Below are 19795 nucleotides of genomic sequence, written 5' to 3'. Positions count from 1 at the left end.
GGGGCCCCGGTCTCGAGATTTCTTAATCTCATTTTAGCAGCGAAGTCTCCATTCCAGTTAGGATTTCTATTGAGTTTGTTACAAATGATATATACGTACATATATATGACTAATATATATGATGAGATGTTCACATATGAATTTGCTATGACATTCACTAAGGTTTACTTACTTTGAGGACTGATACTTGGGAGAGGGAGGAAATTGTGCTATTTGAATTTTTAATCACATAAAACATCAAAGGGGGTTATACAGGTGTTAAGATTATGGGCACTACAGCTTTCTTTTGCTTTTCTGTAGTTTGTTTTTGTTTTTTAACATGTCAGTGATACTTTCAATCTAAACTAAACCTTCCGGGGCTCATCCCAGATACTCGGGAATATGTTCAATCAGGGCACAAGGACGAAGCTCCTAACCCCAAACACAGACCACGTGGAACAAGGAGGAAGGTGAGAAAGACAGAACACTGTTGCTCCTTCCTGTCTTTCTAGCAACAAGGTAACGCCTGACTGCAGCAGAACCAACCACACTGCATGAAGTTAAGCCCCAACTCTAGCATAAAACTCTCCACTTCTCACAACGTTAGCTCCTTCTCAAAACAGTCTGAAAACGATCTCTCTGGATATTTTGGAAATTTGATTTCTCTTGTTCTGGGGAAAATATACTAAATGAACTTCTGAATTCTCTAATTTGAATAAATTAAATAGGAGTCTTAAGCGTTTAAAGCTACAATGTATTAAACTGAACCTAACTTTCGTTTATCTTTAAGGTTTTTTTTTATTTTTATTTTTTTAAGATTTTATTTATTTAACAGAGAGAGAGATCACAAGTAGGCAGAGAGACAAGCAGAGAGAGAGAGGGAAGCAGGCTCTCTGCTGAGCAAAGGGCCTGATGCAGTGCTTGATCCCAGGACCCTGAGATCAGGACATGAGCCAAAGGCAGAGGCTTAACCCACTGAGCCACCCAGGCGCCCCAAGGTTTTTGATTTTAATAGTTCATATCTTTCTTTCTATATTTAAACTCTTCTGCCTACTTGGTTTGGCACACTCCTACCTTTAAAAAAGTCAATGACTACATAGATGAAGGAAAAAAGAGAAATTACTCGCTAAGTTTGTTGCCAAGTTCTTGAAGAGCTTGCTCCTGTTCATGATATATTTTTTTCAACTGCTGATTTTCATCCTGGATGTTAAGGAACTCCTTCAAAACAATAAAAGACAGAAAATGCAATTTAAAAGAAATAAACAAGAAACTCCCCACCGTATATATACCAATAATTAGGAACATATATCCTTTAGCTTTTTATAAAAAACAGAACTCTACGTCCAAGCTCTCTCACAGCTATGCCATCAAATATCACCTATTTTCCATTCATTTAAACTCTACTAGTTTTCTTTTTTTTTAAGACTTATTTTGCAGGGAGGGAAGGACAGAAGGAACCTCAAGCCAGAGCCTAGTAGAGGGCTCAGGGCTCAATTCCACGACCCTGAGATCACGACTTGAGCTGAAACCAAAAGTCAGATGCTCAGCTGACTGAGCCACCCAGGTGCCCCATGATTTTTTTTTTTTTTTCAAGTAAACTCTCGACCCAACATGGGGCTTGAACTCATGAATCCAGCCAGGCACCCCTTCTTATTGGTATTTTTAAATACAACCAGTATATTCTGCCTCTTTAGTATAAATATAAATTATGATTTTTTTATTAAAGATTTTATTTATTTATTTGACACACAGACGGAGATCACAAGTAGGTAGAGAGGCAGGCAGAGAGAGAGGAGGAAGCACTCTCCCCGCTGAGCAGAGAGCCTGATGCGGAGGCTCAATCCCAGGACCCTGAGATCATGACCTGAGCCGAAGGCAGAGGCTTTAACCCACTGAGCCACCCAGGTGCCCCTCTCTTTTTGAGTAACTTAGTTTTCAAAGATACAATTTTTAAAGTTTTACCACCATTTACTTTTTTAAGATCAATGATTTGTTGAGTCTCATTTCGAAGATGAGATAAGGCATCTTTCTCCTTTTGAAGATCTTCCTGCAAAGTCTGCCTCCATTCCTTCTCAATCTTCAAATCAGTTTCCAGCTGCACCCTTAAAGGACAAACACACAGAAATTTAGTGCTATTTCTCACAGAACAGCTGTCTGCTTTAATAACACCATCTTTTTTATTATTTTCACTTTTGTACATTTCTTCAAGTATTCTTTCAAAAATATTTTTTTGTAAACAGCAGCACAGGGTTTTCTGATCCCAACTTATCAATATATTTGCCAACCACAAAAATTCCTGGCTAAACAATAATTTGTCACTTTTTATTTCTGTGTACATAAATGCTATATGAGCAGAGAAAATGCCTGGAAGTATATACCACACTATTAACACTGGTTGTATCTTGGGGGAATGAAACAAAGGAGAAAAATGTGAAGTTTTAATTATTTACATTTCTGTGCCACGTGCAAAATTTTACAAGGAACTACTGTTCTAAGAATTACAGCAATCACTAAACCAGTTAAACATTAGTCACAGAAAAATCAACCCTGGTACAGAGTGCTACTTTACAGATTGCTTACAGGACAGAGCTAAGCCCAAAGAGACACCTGAGGAAAACCCATACTGCTCAGAAATGCCAATTCACATTTCAAAGTGCTACCTCATCATTCTAACAGGTGCTATCTGGCAAAACAAAAGTAGTCAAATTCCTACACTTTAAGATACCAAGAAGAAATCATTTTGTAAATTATTGTTCATAGGTAGGTATAACAGATGAGGCATAAACAATGCTACAATTTCTAATACATTAAATTTCATTTATTTATTTTTTAAGATTTTATTTATTTATATGACAGAGAGAGACAGAGCCAAAAGCAGGGGAAGCAGCAGGCAGAGGGAGAGGGAGAAGCAGGCTCTCGGCCATGCAGGGCTGGATCCCAAGACCCCAGGATCATGACCCAAGCTAAAGGCAGATGCTCAACCGACTGAGACACCCAGGCACCCTCTAATAAATTTTAATAGCAATATGTAATATTGAGACTATCACAATATATCATTTTAATACTCTTCTGTTAATATTCTAATTACTTTTTTTCCTCATAAAGTTAGCATTTCCATCTATAGCCACATTATTTCTCTATGAAGTGAATTTCAGACTTTATAATTCAGGTTGCAGAGAAAAGATACCCCTAAATGGAATTTACAGATTGTTAATATATACTATTTCACTACAAATTCAAAAGGAATACGAAGACAGGTATATGTTACTAACACTGAAGGAACCGAAGTATGGAGTGCCTTCAGTGGCCTTATCATCCAGAATCAGAAAAAAACTGAGTGAAAAAGCAAAGGAAAAATATTTTTAAGTTATTATAAATATATTATCAAAATACACATTGACCACCAAAGGCAGAAACCATAAAGAAAAAAAAGGAAAAATATAACTACTGAAAATTTAAAATGTTTAAATGAACAAAGTTTAAAAACAGTAAATTTTGGGGTACCTAGCTCAGTGGGTTAAAGCTTCTGCCTTCGGCTCAGGTCATGATCCCAGGGTCCTTGGATCGAGCCCCGCATCGGGCTCTCTGCTCAGTGGGGAGCCTGTTTCCTTTCCTCTCTCTCTCTGCCTGCCTCTCTGCCTACTTGTGATCTGTCTGTCAAATAAATAAATAAAAATCTTTATAGAAAAAATAAAAACAGTAAATTTAGAAAATATTTCACTGTATGTGAAATGCCCAGAGTAAAAAACTCATAAATAAATATTAATAAGCTGAACACTCCAAGGAAAAAGTCAATGATATGAACTGGCAATTCACAAAATAAATACAAATGGATCTCACCAATAATCAAAGATATGCAAACTCCAACGACAAAGCACAATTTTTCAGGCTAAAGGATTCCTCTAGGTTAACTGATATGATGGTACAGACCTATACTAATTGATACGACACACTGCCCATGACACAGCACATGCAATAAAGATGGTACTAAAGAGCATATTGTTTGACCCTCTTTCTAAAATACATAAAAGCATCTCTGCATAGCAAAAAAAGGGGTATTCATCAAAATGTTAAAAAAAAAAACTGTCTCTAATTTTTATTTTCTTCACATTTTCCTACATTTTCCAACAACATGTTATACTTTTGTAGTCAGAAATCATTTATTTCCATTTTAGGAGGGAAAAAAATGGAATTTGTTTTTCTTAGACATAGTCCCAGCTGCCCATTTCTACAGAAACAGTTTCAGTTTTTCTGAACCATTAGGGATTCCCCTGATCTCCAAATTGTTCACATGGTCATGCTCTACCAACAGGGCACCAACTGAGAGACAAAATTACTTGGTTTATTACATGGTTTTAGCAGAAAGAAACATCTTCTCTCTATAGTAGTATCCAAGACTTAGTGACCAGGTTAGCCCCATAGCAGTAGGAACCCCAGAAGGCACGGAATAACATGGTGATGAGTTCCCTGAGGCTTCTTTTTGCCTCCTATATAGCTCAGAGTGGGTGCTGAAGAAGCCACTACCTGTAATGGATATAGACCCCCCCCCCAAAAAAAAAGAGAGAGAGAGAGAGAGAGAAAAGAAAAGATAAAAGTCCCAAGAAAAGTCTGCTCTCTCTTGCTAAATAACTGAGAAAAGGTAGCCTAGCATTGACAGAAACAAGATGGGACTGGGGAGGGAGACAAACTATAACAGACTCTTAATCTCGGGAAACAAACTGAGGGTTGCTGGGGGGTGGGGGAGGAGGGATGGGGTGGCTGGGTTAATGGACACTGGGTGGGTATGTGCTATGGTGATTGCTGTAAATTATAAGACTGTAAATTATAAGACTGGCAATTATAATTTACAATATAAATTGTAAGACTGATGATTCACAGACCTGTACCCCTGAAGCAAATAATACACTATATGTTAATTGAAAAAAAAATTTTTTTTTACAATAAAGGCCCTATTGTAGCAAAACAAAAAACAAACCCAGAGAAAAAAACCATAAGGCCCCAACCACTGTCAGCAAAGGCCAAGTGGGGAATTTAGATTTCCATCCTCACCTGGCAATAATAAAGTGTCTCTCCCACCCCGCAACATGGTAATATCAGAAAAGGTCAAGGGGCAAGCCGGGATTTTGAATACTGCCCAGCACCCTCTCTTATGGAGACCACGTTGGGAACCCGGACTTTTAACCCACATCAATAACAAGGTATTTCTCACCCTCCCCAGGTCAGTGAAAACCAAGTGAGAAGCCTGGATTTCTATTCCTGCCCAGTGAAATGAGGCACCTCTACCTCTCTCCTCCAGAATGGTGTCCACAGAGACCAAGGCAGAAGCCTAGACTTCCACTCCTACTTGAGAGAAACAAGGCACCACTCTTCTTTTCCACAATGTCAGTAAAGACTGAGTGGAAAGCACAGATTTCAATCCCTGCCCAATAGTTAGGCACCCTTCTCCATTCCATCCGGAATGGTTCTAGGATTCTACTATCCCTGCTTGGTATAAAGAGTGAGTTTCAGGGCACCTTGGTGGCTCAGTCAGATGCCGTAAGTGTCTGACTCTTGGTTTGGCTCAGGTCACGATCTTAGGGGTCACGAAATTGAGCCCTACATCAGGCTCCACGCTCAGTGTAGTGTCTGTTTGAGATCCTCTCTCCCCCTCCCTCTGCCCTTGCACCTCCTGCTTGCACTCTAAAATAAATAAATACATCTTAAAGAGAGAGGGGGAGAGAGAGTCAGCATCTATATTCCCCTGCTCATGTGGCTTCAGTGGAGAGCTGCTAAAATTTAAATAAGATATAGTCTCATAACATAATTCTCAATATGTCCAGAATGCAACTGAAAAACACTTGTTATACCAAGACCCAAGAAATATCTTAACGTGGATGAGGATTAAAAAAATGCCAACATGTCAGACAATTCTGAAGAGATAAGAATTTTAAAGCAGTCATCATGAAAATGCTCCTATGACCAATTAAGAACACACCTGGAACAAAACAGTAAGTTTGAGCATAAAAGATCAGATGAAATTGGGCACGTTCAGGATGGAACGGCTGTAGACTAGTAAAAAAGAGAGAGAGGAAGGAAACATAGTCAAATGGAAATATACAATAACCTCACTAAACGGGCTCAGTAGGAGAATGATGATGAGGAGGAAAGAATGGATTTCAAAACACTACACCACAAGGGCACCTGGCTGGCTCAGTCAGTAGAGCACGCAATTCTTGATCTCAGAGTTGTGAGTTCAAGCCTCACATTGGGCACAGAACCTACTTAAACAACAACAACAACAAAACACTACAATAGAAATCACACAATCTGAACAAGAGAGGAGAAAATAAACCGGGGGAAAAAGTGTCTGAGACCTACAGGATTATTTAAAACAAAAAATCTAATATTCAAGGTCATCAGAATTCCAGAGAAGAGAGGGGAGGCTGAAAGTCTGGGTGGCTCAGTTGGTTAAGCATCCGACTCTTGATTTTGGCTCCAGTTATGATTTCAGGGTTGTGAAATCAAGCACCGTGTCAGACTCCACGCTCAGCAAGGAGTCTGCTTAGAATTCTCCCTCTCCCTCTGTCTCTGGCCCTCCCCACTCCCTGTCTAAATAAATCTTTTTTTTTAAAGATTTTAATTTATTTATTTGAGAGAGAGAGAACATGAGTGGGGAGGAGGGGCAGAGGGAGAGGAAGAAGCAGGCTCTCCACTGAGAAGGAAGCCTTATGTAGGTCTCAGCCCAAGGAACCCTGGGATCATAACCCAAGTCAAAGGCAAATGCTAAACCAACTGAGCGCTAAAGTGGTTTTCTGAGAACAAACAAACAAAAGAATTCCAGTAGAAAGGAAGCAGTTGGACTGGAAAAATATCTAGAAAAAAGATAGCTGAAAAATATCCAAATTTGGTAAAGATAAACATAAAGATTGAAGAAGCCGACCAAAGCTTAAAAAGGATAAATCCAAAGAAATAATCTTGGATAGAGTAACAGTCATTCAAATGACAGTATTTTTCATCAGAAACTAAGAAAACCAAAAGAAAATGGTACAACAGTTTTCAAGTGCTGAAAGAAAGGAACTGTCAATTCAGAATTCTAAGGAAAGTCTGAAAAGATCTTTCAGAAATGATGAAATCAAGATCTCATATGAAAAAAAATAAATAAGAGAATTTGTTGCCAAGAGACCCACCCTAAAAGAAACACAAAAGAAGTTCTTCAGATACAGAAGAAAACTTATATCGGAATGAAGAAAGAACAATAAACAAAGTTTCCTAAATTATATATAATGTTTGAAGCACAAACTATAATATTGTCTGATGTGGGAGCACATAGCTAGCTCAGCCATAAAGCATGCAACTCTTGATCTCAGTCACAAGTTCAAACCCAACACTGGGCTTAGAGTTTACATCTAAAAAAAAAAAAAAACTTTCTAATATTGTCTGATGTGGTCTCAATATTATGCAGAGAAAATATTTAAGTCAATTATGTTATAAAAGAAAAAGAGTAAAAAGATCTAAGTGGAAGTAAGACTTCCATACTTCACTCAAAGTAGTAAAATATTGGTACCAGTAGACTGAAAATCTGCAAATATATCAGATAGTATCTAGAACAATCATGAGAAAATCTGTATGAAGAGATACACTCAAAAACACTACAGATAAATCAAAAAGGAATTCTAAATAATATTCAAGTAATCCCTGGGAAGGCAGGAATAAAGAAATAAAGGAATGAAAAACAAAACAACAAAAAAACAATAAAAGAGCAGACTTATGGTCTCGTACCAACAATTACACTAAATGTAAATGAACTAAATATATCATTAAGAGATTGTCAGAACAAATAAAAAAACATGAACTATAAGAAACTTACTTCAAATATACTGATGATAATAATATAAGATTAGGCTGAAAGTTTAAAGACTGAAAAATGCAAGCAGTCATGTTTTATTATATGACAATACTAATCAAAAGAAAGCAGAAGCAGCTCTATTAACATCTGATAAAGAAAATTACCAGAGATAAACATCATATCATGGCTCATAAAAGGCATACTGTGTTGATAAAAAGGTCAATTCGCCAAAAAGACATAGCAATCCTAAATGTGTAGGCACCAAACAACAGAATACAAGTAGCTTCAGAATACAAGAAGCAAAAACCATTAAAACTGAAAGTAGAAATACACAAATCCACAGTTACAGCTGGGATAGTCAACAAATCCCCTCTTAATAATTGACAGAACTATTAGAAAATTAGCACGAATTGAGAGGAGTTTAATGCCACCTCAACCAATGGATCTCAAGACAGCTTAGCAAGTTATATATCATAAATGGCATGTAGTCTTGTTTATGATCTGTTAAACATAATATATAACTATTTGCTATTGTTGCTTTAATAACAAAAGAAGTAACATGTTTACTAGGAGAAAATACTGATGTTTATAAAGTAAAAACTAAAATACCCCTGTCAATCTGCCATCACTCCCCTGAGATAATCATTCCCCAGAATCTATATTCTTTAAGCACGCGTGCATACACCCACACACGCATATGTGCTTATTTAAATATATATGCATATGTGCATAGTTATTATACATGTAACTATGCATATATGCACAGCTTTAATTTTATAAAAATTAGGATACCTCACATACTGTCTGCAACTTGCTTTTTTCAGTCCAGTGACACGTATGGACATCATTCTTAGCTGGTAAGAAATATATAGAGCTATCTAAAGAAAAATATATAGAGCTATCTATTATCTATTAATAAAAACGTTCTCAGAAAACCTCTTGTTTTTTGATAATACAAGTTCCTTTGAGTTACAAAGGTCTATTACACTCAATATCTAGAAATATAATGGCCATCTGCTGTTATGCACCAGCAGAAAGAATAAAATTCTCCTTGAGCAAGATAACAAGAGAGTTGAAAAGCTCTGAAAACAATAAAGGGACAAAAAACTCAAGTTTTATCAATTATGTTTTCTAATTTTTTTTTTAATTTCTCAAGGAGAACTCCATAATCTACCTGGCATCATTAACTAAAGGAAAATATAGGTATCCTACCATTATGGGCAAAAAAGAAGGGGTGGGGGCGCCTGGGTGGCTCGGTGGGTTAAGCCTCTGCCTTCCGCTCAGGTCATGATCTCAGGGTCCTGGGATCGAGCCCCACATCGCATCACACTCTCTGCTCAGCAGGGAGCCTGCTTTCCCCCCTCTCTCTCTCTGCCTGCCTCTCTGCCTACTTGTGATCTCTGTCAAATAAATAAATAAAATATTTTTTAAAAGGTTGGGGGGGGGCTGGAGAGGGGATTATGTTAATACAAGTATTTGTTTCCAAGAGTGAAATACTCACAGCTGTTTCTCCTTTTGGGAGACTTGTTTCTGCAGATTGTCGGATTTACTCTGACACTCTTGTAGATATTTCTTGTCTTCATCTTCAGCTGCCATTTGCGCCTTCTCTGCTTGCTGCAATCTGGTGTAATTCAAATCAACTTTGGGTAAAACTGAGGCTAGAACTAGGGTGTAAAAGGGTGAAGAAGACAAATAAAAGAAAAATGGGGAAATAGAAACATTTCTAAATGAAAACAAAGTTTGGGGGGAAACTCACAAACTCAAACGTGAAAGAGCCACACAATGTCTAGAAATTGTTTTGTGATTTTTTTTCAATATAACATATAATATGCCCAGAATACTATCTTCAAATTTGTTTTATTTCTTGTTCATAATTAACAATGCAAAGCAATACAGTCTTTACCACTTACGTAGAGCAGAATGGATTAACTTTGAAAGTATAATGGGTGCGTTACTGCCTTTTTTTACAAAACCATGTAAAGCACAGTATTTATGACTACACTAGGTGAAGAAGCCACATTGTTATTTATTATGTTAGGATGTGTATGCCAGGAATCAAGTGTGCTACAAGGCCAAGAGCAAAGACCTGCAATTATTTCGAACAGCCAAATCCTCCCTATAGGATCTTTATGCATTTACTAAATTATGCCAAAAGCTGTGTGTGTGTGTGTGTGTGTGTGTGTGTGTAAGATTCAGAAGAATATAGTACTAGTTGGCAACATTCTCTAGAGATCATTTTTGTTCATCGCTGATGTTTAAATATTACCTAAAAATGTGATTTTCATTTGTTCTGTTTTTGTTTGTAAGTCATTGATTCTCCCTGTGCTTAGCTCCACTCCCTGCCTCCCATCTAGGACTCCTTAGATTTAACTTCAATATTTTTATAAGAAAACATTTCCCACTTATTAAAGAGACATCCCTCCTTGTAGGGAATCTCAAGCAAAATCATCTATTCAACTAGCTGAAAACATGGCCTCTTCTTTTCTTCCTAAAAACATGCCAGTGGGGCAACCTGACACATTTCAGAAGTATAAATGCCACTTCTGAGCAAAAGAGAGTAACATTCAAGTTATCTCTAAATCAAAATTTAATTTTAAAATATTAACGTGGGAGGACAGGGGACCCAAGCATTTCTCTAAGATTACAGAAACTAAAATAAAACTCAGAGTGAGGTAGGGCTTGAAGTTGTGCTATCATAGAAGAGGGCTAAGGGAACTGGAAAACTGAGGTGCTAGAGCACAAGAGAATGGCCAATCTGCATTATAAACTATTTTAAGACATCAGTAAAAAATCAGTAAAGAAGCCATTAGGCAAGGAGTGGGCCAACGGGGAAAAAAAATTGTGCCAACACACTGTGAAATCAAAGGGTCAACTTATTTTTAAACAATGTTTATATTTTCCATCAAAAAGTAGCTAAGTAGCTAAAAAGATAAAACTGCACTTGAAAATTCTGACCTCCAAAAGGCCAATACTCAAATCAGCCTTTGTGCACAAGATTTGAGGAGTATGTTTTTGGAAATCCAAGTGCACCCACTCTGCTCTATGGCAGTGCATTACCACAGCAGCAGATCAAGAAGTGGAGAGGGTTCCTAATACCCTTTTCAAATACTTAATAGCATAAATTATTTTCTATTTAATATATTATAAAATTGTTGAGTCTCTTTTAGTCTGTTTAAATACAAGTGGTTTTCAGAAAGATATATCTTTGACCAGCTTGTACTGGTCCTGAGTGTCACTGCTGGCATATTTCACCAATGACATTGCAATTGTCCTAGTTTGAGTTAATAAATCATTGTCACTTCATAATGGAATGGACAGAAATCAAAGACAGAAAAAGGTAATAAAGATGTCCAAAATGTAGAAATGGGGATAAAGAAAACAAAAAAGAAAAAAGAAGAAAGAGGATGTCAATAAAAGAATATTCATGTCAATAAAGCATTAATAGTTATGTTTTTCATAAGTAGATTCAAAGAAAGCAATGATAAGACATATGTTGACACCAACATGACAGGTCAATGGAAATACATTACATTTTCCAACAATAAAAGTGAAAAATGCCAATATAAAACAAGTCAATTTAAATAAAATTATTTCTTGGTTTGGGTTGAAGGTCCTAGCTCAAAGAAACACAACTAAACTGCCAACTCAAAGCCTGATTTCAGATAAAGAGATGGTGAATGACAAAGAATATGACAATCAATATGCATGGAAATCAATCAGGGATAATTCCACCATAGATTCTGTTCGTTTTTCACTTTTTTAAAGTTTTTGTTTGTGTATTTGTTTTATGTAATAGATTGAACCACATGAAATTGCCAATATTAAATCTTTTTTTAAAATCCACAAAATGGCAAATTCAAATGAAATCAGCCTAATATAAAGCAACTTGATTCCATGCAACAACCAAAACAAAAAAGGCAAAATTCTGCTGGGCTTAAAAAAAAAAGTCCTAATCTAAATTTTCCTAATGGTTTTTGTGGCAGGTGTCAGAGTTGAATAAAGAAAAGGAAGAAAAAAAGGAAAAAGAGAAACTAAGACTGAAAATGCTGTACCTTTGCTCCAGCTGCCTCATGGCTGCAGTAATTTTATTGGTTTTTTCTTCTAGTCGGGCAATTATTTCATTTTTTTCTTTCAAGCCATCTTCAGAACCCTATTTAGAAAGGAAAAAGAACCACTATAGTGGCTTTGATTTTTAAACCTAAATATTTCTAAGTTTTGTATACCATTTTACTATGGAATTTTTACTTTGAAATGAGTACAGCTAATTTGTAGATTAAAACACTCCTATGATATAAAGCAGTAGAACTATCAGTCTTCAATTAAAATGGGATTTTAAAAAAATACTGCCTTCAGTATTTCTGGAAGACAGCAGAATAAACTCTTGTAAACTATGCTATTTTTCAAATTAAATAAACTTTTGGCAATAAATCTACTTAAACAGTGATGTCACTTTGAGAGAATTCATAACAGTTATTAGAGTAATGCTTTTTTTTTCCAAGATTTTTTTATTTGAGAGAGAGAGCATGAACTGGGGGGAAGGGCAGAGGGAGAGAGAGAAGCAGACTCTTCACTGAGCAGGGAGCCCAATGTGGGGCTGGATCCCAGGAGTCTGGGATCATGACCTGAGTGGAAGGCAAACACTTAACTGCCTGAGCCACCCAGGTGCCCCTATAGTAAAGCATTTCAATCAAAATTAAATCTTTCTCAGGGCCCTTGGCTGGCTCAGTAAGTAAAGCATGTGACTCCTGATATTGGGGTTGTAGATCTGAGCCCATGTTGGGTGCAGGGATTACTTAAAAAAATAAAATCTTTAAAAAAAAATTAAAGGGGCACCTGGGTGGCTCAGTCAGTTAAGTGTCTGACTTCAGCTCAGGTCATGATCTTGGAGTCCTGGGGTCAGGGCCTGTGCTGGTCTCCACAGTCAGCAGGGAGTGTGCTTCTCCTTCTGCCTCTGCCTCTACCCCTCCCTCGAGCTTAAGCTCTCTTTCTCTCAAATAAATAATATATTTTTAAGAAAAAATAAATCTCTCTCAGGATTGTAGTGTATAAAAGAATTCACAAAAATGTCCTGCATATTTAGACTGAGTCTTCCCAAAAGATTTAATCTTCATACTTAACACCTTTTGGTATTAAAAAAGAAATTCATGTAAGTGATTTGTTTATTCTTTGATACCTATTCCATTGCTACACTTCTTAAGCTTCCATATAGAAAAGGAAGCTGCTGGTTTTTATTACTAATATGGCACAGCAAAGAACCAAATCCTTCATACAAAAAGTCATTTTCTTTTCTTTTTTTTTTTTAAGATTTTATTTATTTGACAGACAGAGACACAGCAAGAGAGGAAACAGAAGCAGGGGAGTGGGAGAGGGAGAAGCAGGCTCCCTGCTGAGCAGAGAGCCCGATGCGGGGCTTGATCCCAGGACCCTGGAATCATGACCTGAGCTGAAGGCAGATGCTTAACAACTGAGCCACTCAGGTGCCCCAAAAGTCATTTCCAATTTACATTAAATTCAACAAATTCTAAGAATTTAAGAATGATCCTTACCTCCAAAATCTATGAAGAACTTATCAAACTTAACACTCCCCCCAAAATAATCCAGTTACAAAATGAAAAGAAAACATGAATAGACACTTTTCTAAAGAAGACATCCAGATGGCTAACAGACACATAAAAAGATGCTGAACATCACTCATCATCAGAAAATACAAATCAAAACCACAATAAGATACCACCTCATATCTGTCAGAATGGCTAAAACTAACAACATAAGAAACAACAGGTGTTGGCGAGGATGCAGAGAAATGGGAACCCCTTGCACTGTTGGTGGGAATTCAAACTGGTACAGCCACTCTGGAAAACAGTATGGAGGTTCTTCAAAAAGTTAAAAATAGAACTACCCTATGATCCTGCAATTGCACTACTAGGTATTTACACAAAGAATACAAAAATATAGAGTTGAAGGGGGTACATGCACCCTGATGTTATAACAGCATTATTAACAATGTATCAAACTATGGAAAGAGCCCAAATGTCCACTGACCGATGAGTGAATAAAGATGTGGTGTATGTATATGCATGTATGTGTGTATATATATATAATGGAATATATGACTCAGCCATCAAAAAAGACATCTTAACATTTGCAAGGACATGGATGGAGCTACAGTGTATTATACTAAGTGAAATAAGTTAGAGAAAGAGAAATACTGTATCATTTCACTCATATGTGTAATTTAAGAAACAAAACAGATAAACATATGGGAGGGGTAAGAAAAAAAGAGAGAAACCATAAGACACTCTTAATGACAGAGAACTAACGGAGGGTTGCTGGAGGGAGAGGTGGGTGCGGGATGGGCTAGAAGGGTGATGGGTATTAAGGAGGGCACTTGTTATGATGAGCACTGGATGTTGTATGTAAGTGATGAATCACTGATTTTTACTCCACTGAAGGTTAACGGAACTAGAATTTAAATAAAAATTTAAAAAAAAAATGATCCTTACCTGCAACTTTTGATACATTTCTATGTTAATTGCTTTAACTTCCTCCAGTTGTTGCCGAAGGCCTATCAGAGTATCCTGCTTCTCATGGATATCTTTCTCCAACAACTTCATAGCAAGTTCAATTTCATGTTTCATACTAACTTGTACCGCTAGCTCGTTTTCCACATCCTGAAATTTCAACACATCTTCAATTCACATACCACTTCAGGATGTCAAAAGTCAGACACACAACAGTTAATGAGAACACGAAGAGTTTTCTAATCACGATGTAGACTAGTCTTTTTTTTTTTTTAATGGTTTCATGTCACTAGATATATGTCTTTTTATTTTTTAAGGATTTTATTTTATTTATTTGTTAGAGAGAGAGCACAAGCAAGGTCAGCAGCAGGCAGAGGAAAAAGTAGGCTTCCTCCTGAGCAAGGAACCAGAGGAGAGACTTGACCCCAGGACCCTGGGATCATGACCTGACCCAAAGGCAGACGCTTAACCAAAGAGCCATCCAGGAGTCCCCATAGACCACTCTTTAAAAAAAAAAAAAAAAAAAGTTGTTCCACTCAGTTTTGCTATGAACCTACTTGAGAAAATAAAGTTTATTAATTTAAAAATTTTTTTAAAAGATACATAGTCTGGGGCGCCTGGGTGGCTCAGTGGGTTGGGGCCTCTGCCTTCGGCTCAGGTCATGATCCCGGGGTCCTGGGATCGAGCCCCGCATCGGGCTCTCTCCTCCACGAGGAGCCTGCTTCCCTTCCCCTCTCTCTCTGTGTGCCTCTCTGCCTACTTGTGATCTCTATCAGGTGAATGAATAAAATCTTTAAAAGGGGAAAAAAAAAAAGATACATAGACTACTCTTTTGAGGTTTAAGCCCCACTAGAGGGAATCAAGCAGGTTGTATAACAATATAACACTAATTATTTTCAACTGTGTATTTTGTGAAAATGAAAGCATTTTCTAGATACTGTTAATTATCACTGTTCTACTGGTTCAAAAATTAGGGGTACCTGGGTGGCTCCCCTTCTCACTCTCTGCCTGCCTCTCTGCCTACTTATGATCTCTGTCAAATAAATAAATTTTTTAAAAAAATTAAATATTTTCATGCCTCATAACATCAGTATTAATTTTCCTTAATCAAAGAAATAAAGTAGTTTGGGGGTGCCTTGCTGGCTCAGTTGGAAGAACACGCAACTCTTGATCTTGGGGTCATGAGTTCCAGTCCTCACACTGGTATAGAGATTACCTCAATAAATAAAACTTTAAAAAAAACCCACCCAGAAATAAAGTAGTCCATACAAGTGAAGGCCAAAGATAACTCAAAAACCCCACTTCACAGTTTTAATTTCTTCTCTTAAAGAATTTTACATTGGGGGTGGGGCAATGAGGTGATCTGATGATGAGCATGAAGGGGGGCACGTGATGTGCTGAGCACTGGGTGTTATATGCTCCTGATGAATCACTGACCTCTACCTCTGAAACAATAAACTACATGTTCAACTGAATTTTTTTTTTTTTAAAGATTTCATAAGACAGAGAGAGACACAGCGAGAGAGGGAACATAACCAGGGGGAGTGGGAGAAGGAGAAGGAGAAGCAGGCTGCCTGCCAAGCAGGAAGCCCAATGCGGGGCTCAATCCCAGGACTCTGGGATCAGGACCTGAGCCAAAGGCAAATGCTTAACTACTGAGCCACCCAGGAGCCCCTCAATTGAATTTAAATAGAACTAAATTAATTTTTTACATCAAAACAAAAAGAAATTTCCTAATATTAAAAACAAACAGAAAAAGGGATGGAAAGGCTGGCAATAGTCTCTTCTTTATCTGGGTGGTGATTACACAGGTATTAATGTTATAATCCATTATGCTGTACATTTGTATTTTGCTGTAGGCATTAGATCAATTTGAGTTTAAAAATTCGTTAATTTTTTAAAAGATATTTTTATTTTATTAATTTATTTCAGAGCAAGAGAAAGCGAGCGAGCGAGGATGAGCTGGGAAGGGGTCAGGGAGGGAGAGAGAGAGAATCCCAAGCAGGCTCTGCACTGAGCACACAGCTCATTGCAGCGCTCCATCACACCACCCTAAGATCACGACCTGCCCTAAAATCAAGAGTCTGATGCTCAACTGACTGAGTCACCCAGCTACCCCATTCATTTTTTTAGAAGTAACTTCTATGTCCAACATGGGGCTGGAAATGACCCCAAGATCAAGAGTTGCATGCTCTACCAACTGAGCCAGCCAGGCACCCCAAAAATAAGTTAATTTTAAATATGATCGGGAGCGCCTGGGGGGCTCAGTCAGTTGAGCCTCTGCCTTCAGCTCAGGTCATGATCTCAGGGTCCTGAGACCGAGCCCCTCGTCAGGCTCCCTGCTCAGTGGCAAGTCTGCTTCTCCCTCTCCCTCTGTGATCTCTCGCTTTCACTCTCTCTCAAATAAATAAAATCTTAAAAAAAAATTTTTAATATCATTTTAGTCCTATTTGAATCTATCATTCTATTCAATTTTGGTTTTCTAATGCTGGTCACAATCATTCATTTCAGAGTTTAAAACCACTTTAAAAACACTTGATAAAATGAGAATGTAAAGAATTTGAAGGGGTTGTAAGGGGGTGAGATTTCTACCCCACAGCAAGGAAGATAAGGCTGAAAAAGAGATTTTAAGGGGTGCCTGGGTGGCTCAGTCAGTTTAAGTGTCTGCTTTGGCTCAGGTCATGATCCCAGAGTCCTGGGATCAAGGTCCACATAGGGCTCCTTGCTCAGTAGAGAGTCTGCTTCTTCCTCTGCCCCTCACCCAACCTGTGCTCTCCCTCACTCTGTCTCTATCACATTAAAAAAAAAAAATCTTAAAAAAAAATTTTTTTTAAAGATTTTAAGTGATACTTAAGGGTATAATGACGATGATGATTATTTTGCTAATGTAAACTACCTGTCTTAACTGAGATTCATCTCGAAGCTGCCTTCTGGCTTCGTTGTACATTTCATCCAGCCCCTGCCGAGAATGCTTATATGTCTGAAGCTCAGTTTCCACATCCACTTTGGTAACCTAGGAAGAAAACAACAAGCTTTTTACTGTATAATCACTACTATCAATACAGCACAGAAATAAATATCCAGTATATGCAAAAGTTCCCAAAAGCGGCAATTTCTGACACAAGACAGTCTGTTGCAATTAGTCCATACGTACCTCCAGGTGCTGCTGTGTTTTCATTAAAATCAATTTATTTTCACTTCGTAATTGATGATTTTCTTCTTGGAGTTTAATGATATTATTTTTTGCTATTGCTAACTAAAGATTATGAAACAGGGACAAGAAAAAATATTTTAAACATCTTTACTTATACTTGCTTTACAGGTTATGTTCATTGCTATAAACAATAGAATATAAAAGCCTAAAACTAGTCAAATTTCTCACATCTACAGGAGCTTTCATAAGAAAAATGCTATTATCCTAAGATACTAATAAAAAAAACTAAACTCTTATTTCTAGCATTTCCTCTTTTTTTTTTTTTAGCATTTCCTCTTTTTAGTCAAAATATATATTAAAACATGTCATGCGTATCTGACTTAAATATGTTCTGAATACAAAGTGTCATGAAACAGTAAGACTGTAAAGTCCTGTATAAGGATAAAAAGATCTGTAAGAAGGATGTGTATCATCGCAAATGTGATACAGACCTCAAATTGGAACACCCTCTGAAATAGAGAACACAGAGGGACCATCACAACTATGAGACATTTCTCACCATCAGAGTTAAACTAAGTGGCCTGGTTCTGAGGCCTACAGTGAAAAGAGGGATTCTAAGAAAGGAAAGCAAGCACCACCCCCAATGTTGACTTGTAAATAAGTTTCTGAACATTTCATCAGGGATATAACTTGAACTTCACAGTGCACCTAGGGCCAAAAAGAGGCACAAACTTGAGAGCAGCTCTAATGGTCCCAATGACCAACAGACACATGACAAGATGCTCAACATCGCTCATCATTAGGGAAATGCAAGTTAGAACTACAATGAAAGACCATCCATCAGAATGGGGAAAATCAAAAGCACAAGAAACAACAGGTATTGGCGAGGATGTGTGGGGGACAAAGGAACCCTCAGTGCACTATTGGTGGAAATACAATCTGGTTTAGTCACTGTGGAAAACAGTATAGAGTTTCCTCAAAAAATTAAAAATAGAACTACCCTCCAATCCAGTAATTGCACTACTGTATTTAACCCAAAATACAAAAGCACTAATTCAAAGAGATATATGCATCCCTGTCTACTGCAGGATTATTTACAACAGCCAAACGATGGCAGTGGCCCAAGGGTCTATCGATAAATGAATGGATAAAGAAGATGTGGCAAGTAGACGGAATGTTATTCAGCAATGAAAAATAATGAAATCTTGCCATTTGGAACAACATGTATAGTGCTACAGAGTTTACTGCTAGGTGAAGTAAGTCAGTCTGAGAAACACAAATACCGTATGATCTCACTCATATGTGGAATTTAAGAAACAAATGAGCAGAGGCGCCTGGGTGGCTCAGTTAGTTGAGCGCCTGCCTTCAGCTCAGGTCATGATCCCAGGGTCTTGAGATCGGACACCACACCAGGCTCCCCGCTTCACGGGGAGCTTGCCTCTCCCTCTGCCTCCCTCTTGTGAATAAATAAAATCTTAAAAAAAAAAAAAAGAGAGAGAAACCAAGAAACAGATTCTTAACTGTAAAGAACAAACTTATGGTCACCAGAGGGGAAATGGGTGGGGGAATGGATGAAATAGGTGACGGGGATTAAAGAATACACTTATCATAATTAAAAAACAAAACAACGGTGCTGGGTGGCTCAGTGGGTTAAGCCTCTGCCTTCGGCTCAGGTCTTGATCTCAGGGTCCTGGGATCGAGCCCTGCATCAGGCTCTCTGCTCATCAGGGAGCCTGCTTCTCCCTCTCACTCTCTGCCTGCCTCTCTGCCTACTTGTGATCTCTGTCAAATAAATAAATAAAATCTTTAAAAAATAATAAAAATAAAAATAAAAAACAGGGGCGCCTGGGTGGCTCAGTGGGTTAAAGCCTCTGCTTTCAGCTCAGGTAATGATCCCAGGGTCCTGGGATCGAGCCCCGCGTTGGGCTCTCTGCTCAGCAGGGAGCCTGCGTCCTCCCTTCTCTCTCTCTGCCTCTCTGCCTACTTGTGATCTGTCTGTCAAATAAATAAATAAAATCTAAAAAAAAAAAAAATTAAAAAAAATATAAAAAACAAAACAGAAACACTATCAAATGGTCCCAAACTATCAAAATAAAGATGCATTTGCAGTCATGCAAATAATGATGTGCTCCCTGGTTTGAAAAAATTAGGCCAGTTCTAAAATAAGAATTTTAATTAACACAGAAAGTAGGGCTTAGAGCACTCATGACAGATTTCTTCCTCTAGCCTAAATAATTCTGAAAACAGAAAGCAGTAACTCCGTGGCTTGATAAGATTAAAAAAAAAAAAAAAAACTTATCTAAAGCAACTTTACAG

The 19795-nt window shown here is 37.6% G+C and overlaps 1 protein-coding gene across 5 annotated transcripts in view; it reads right to left on the bottom strand.

Annotated features, from left to right (window-relative positions):
* The window catches only part of RUFY2 (RUN and FYVE domain containing 2), a gene marked incomplete at its 3' end in the record, with an annotated part of 52873 nt that overhangs the window by 16452 nt on the left and 16626 nt on the right, over window positions 1–19795 (bottom strand). For 4 of the 5 annotated variants that reach the window (XM_080822889.1, XM_080822888.1, XM_080822890.1 and 1 more), the window contains exons 9-15: window positions 17480–17581; window positions 17222–17338; window positions 14308–14475; window positions 11857–11954; window positions 9306–9425; window positions 1952–2081; window positions 1103–1197 (exon numbers count right to left, since the gene is read on the bottom strand). In XM_080822889.1, the coding sequence (XP_080679015.1) occupies window positions 1103–1197; window positions 1952–2081; window positions 9306–9425; window positions 11857–11954; window positions 14308–14475; window positions 17222–17338; window positions 17480–17581 (830 nt within the window). Of the gene's footprint in view, window positions 1–1102; window positions 1198–1951; window positions 2082–9305; window positions 9426–10993; window positions 11103–11856; window positions 11955–14307; window positions 14476–17221; window positions 17339–17479; window positions 17582–19795 lie in introns of those variants that run through there. The other variant, XM_080822891.1, reaches the window with a different exon arrangement.

The sequence above is a fragment of the Martes martes genome, assembly GCF_963455335.1.
Source record: "Martes martes genome assembly, chromosome: 14".
Classification (NCBI taxonomy): Eukaryota; Metazoa; Chordata; class Mammalia; order Carnivora; family Mustelidae; genus Martes; species Martes martes.
This window is presented reverse-complemented; position numbering and strand designations above follow the sequence as displayed.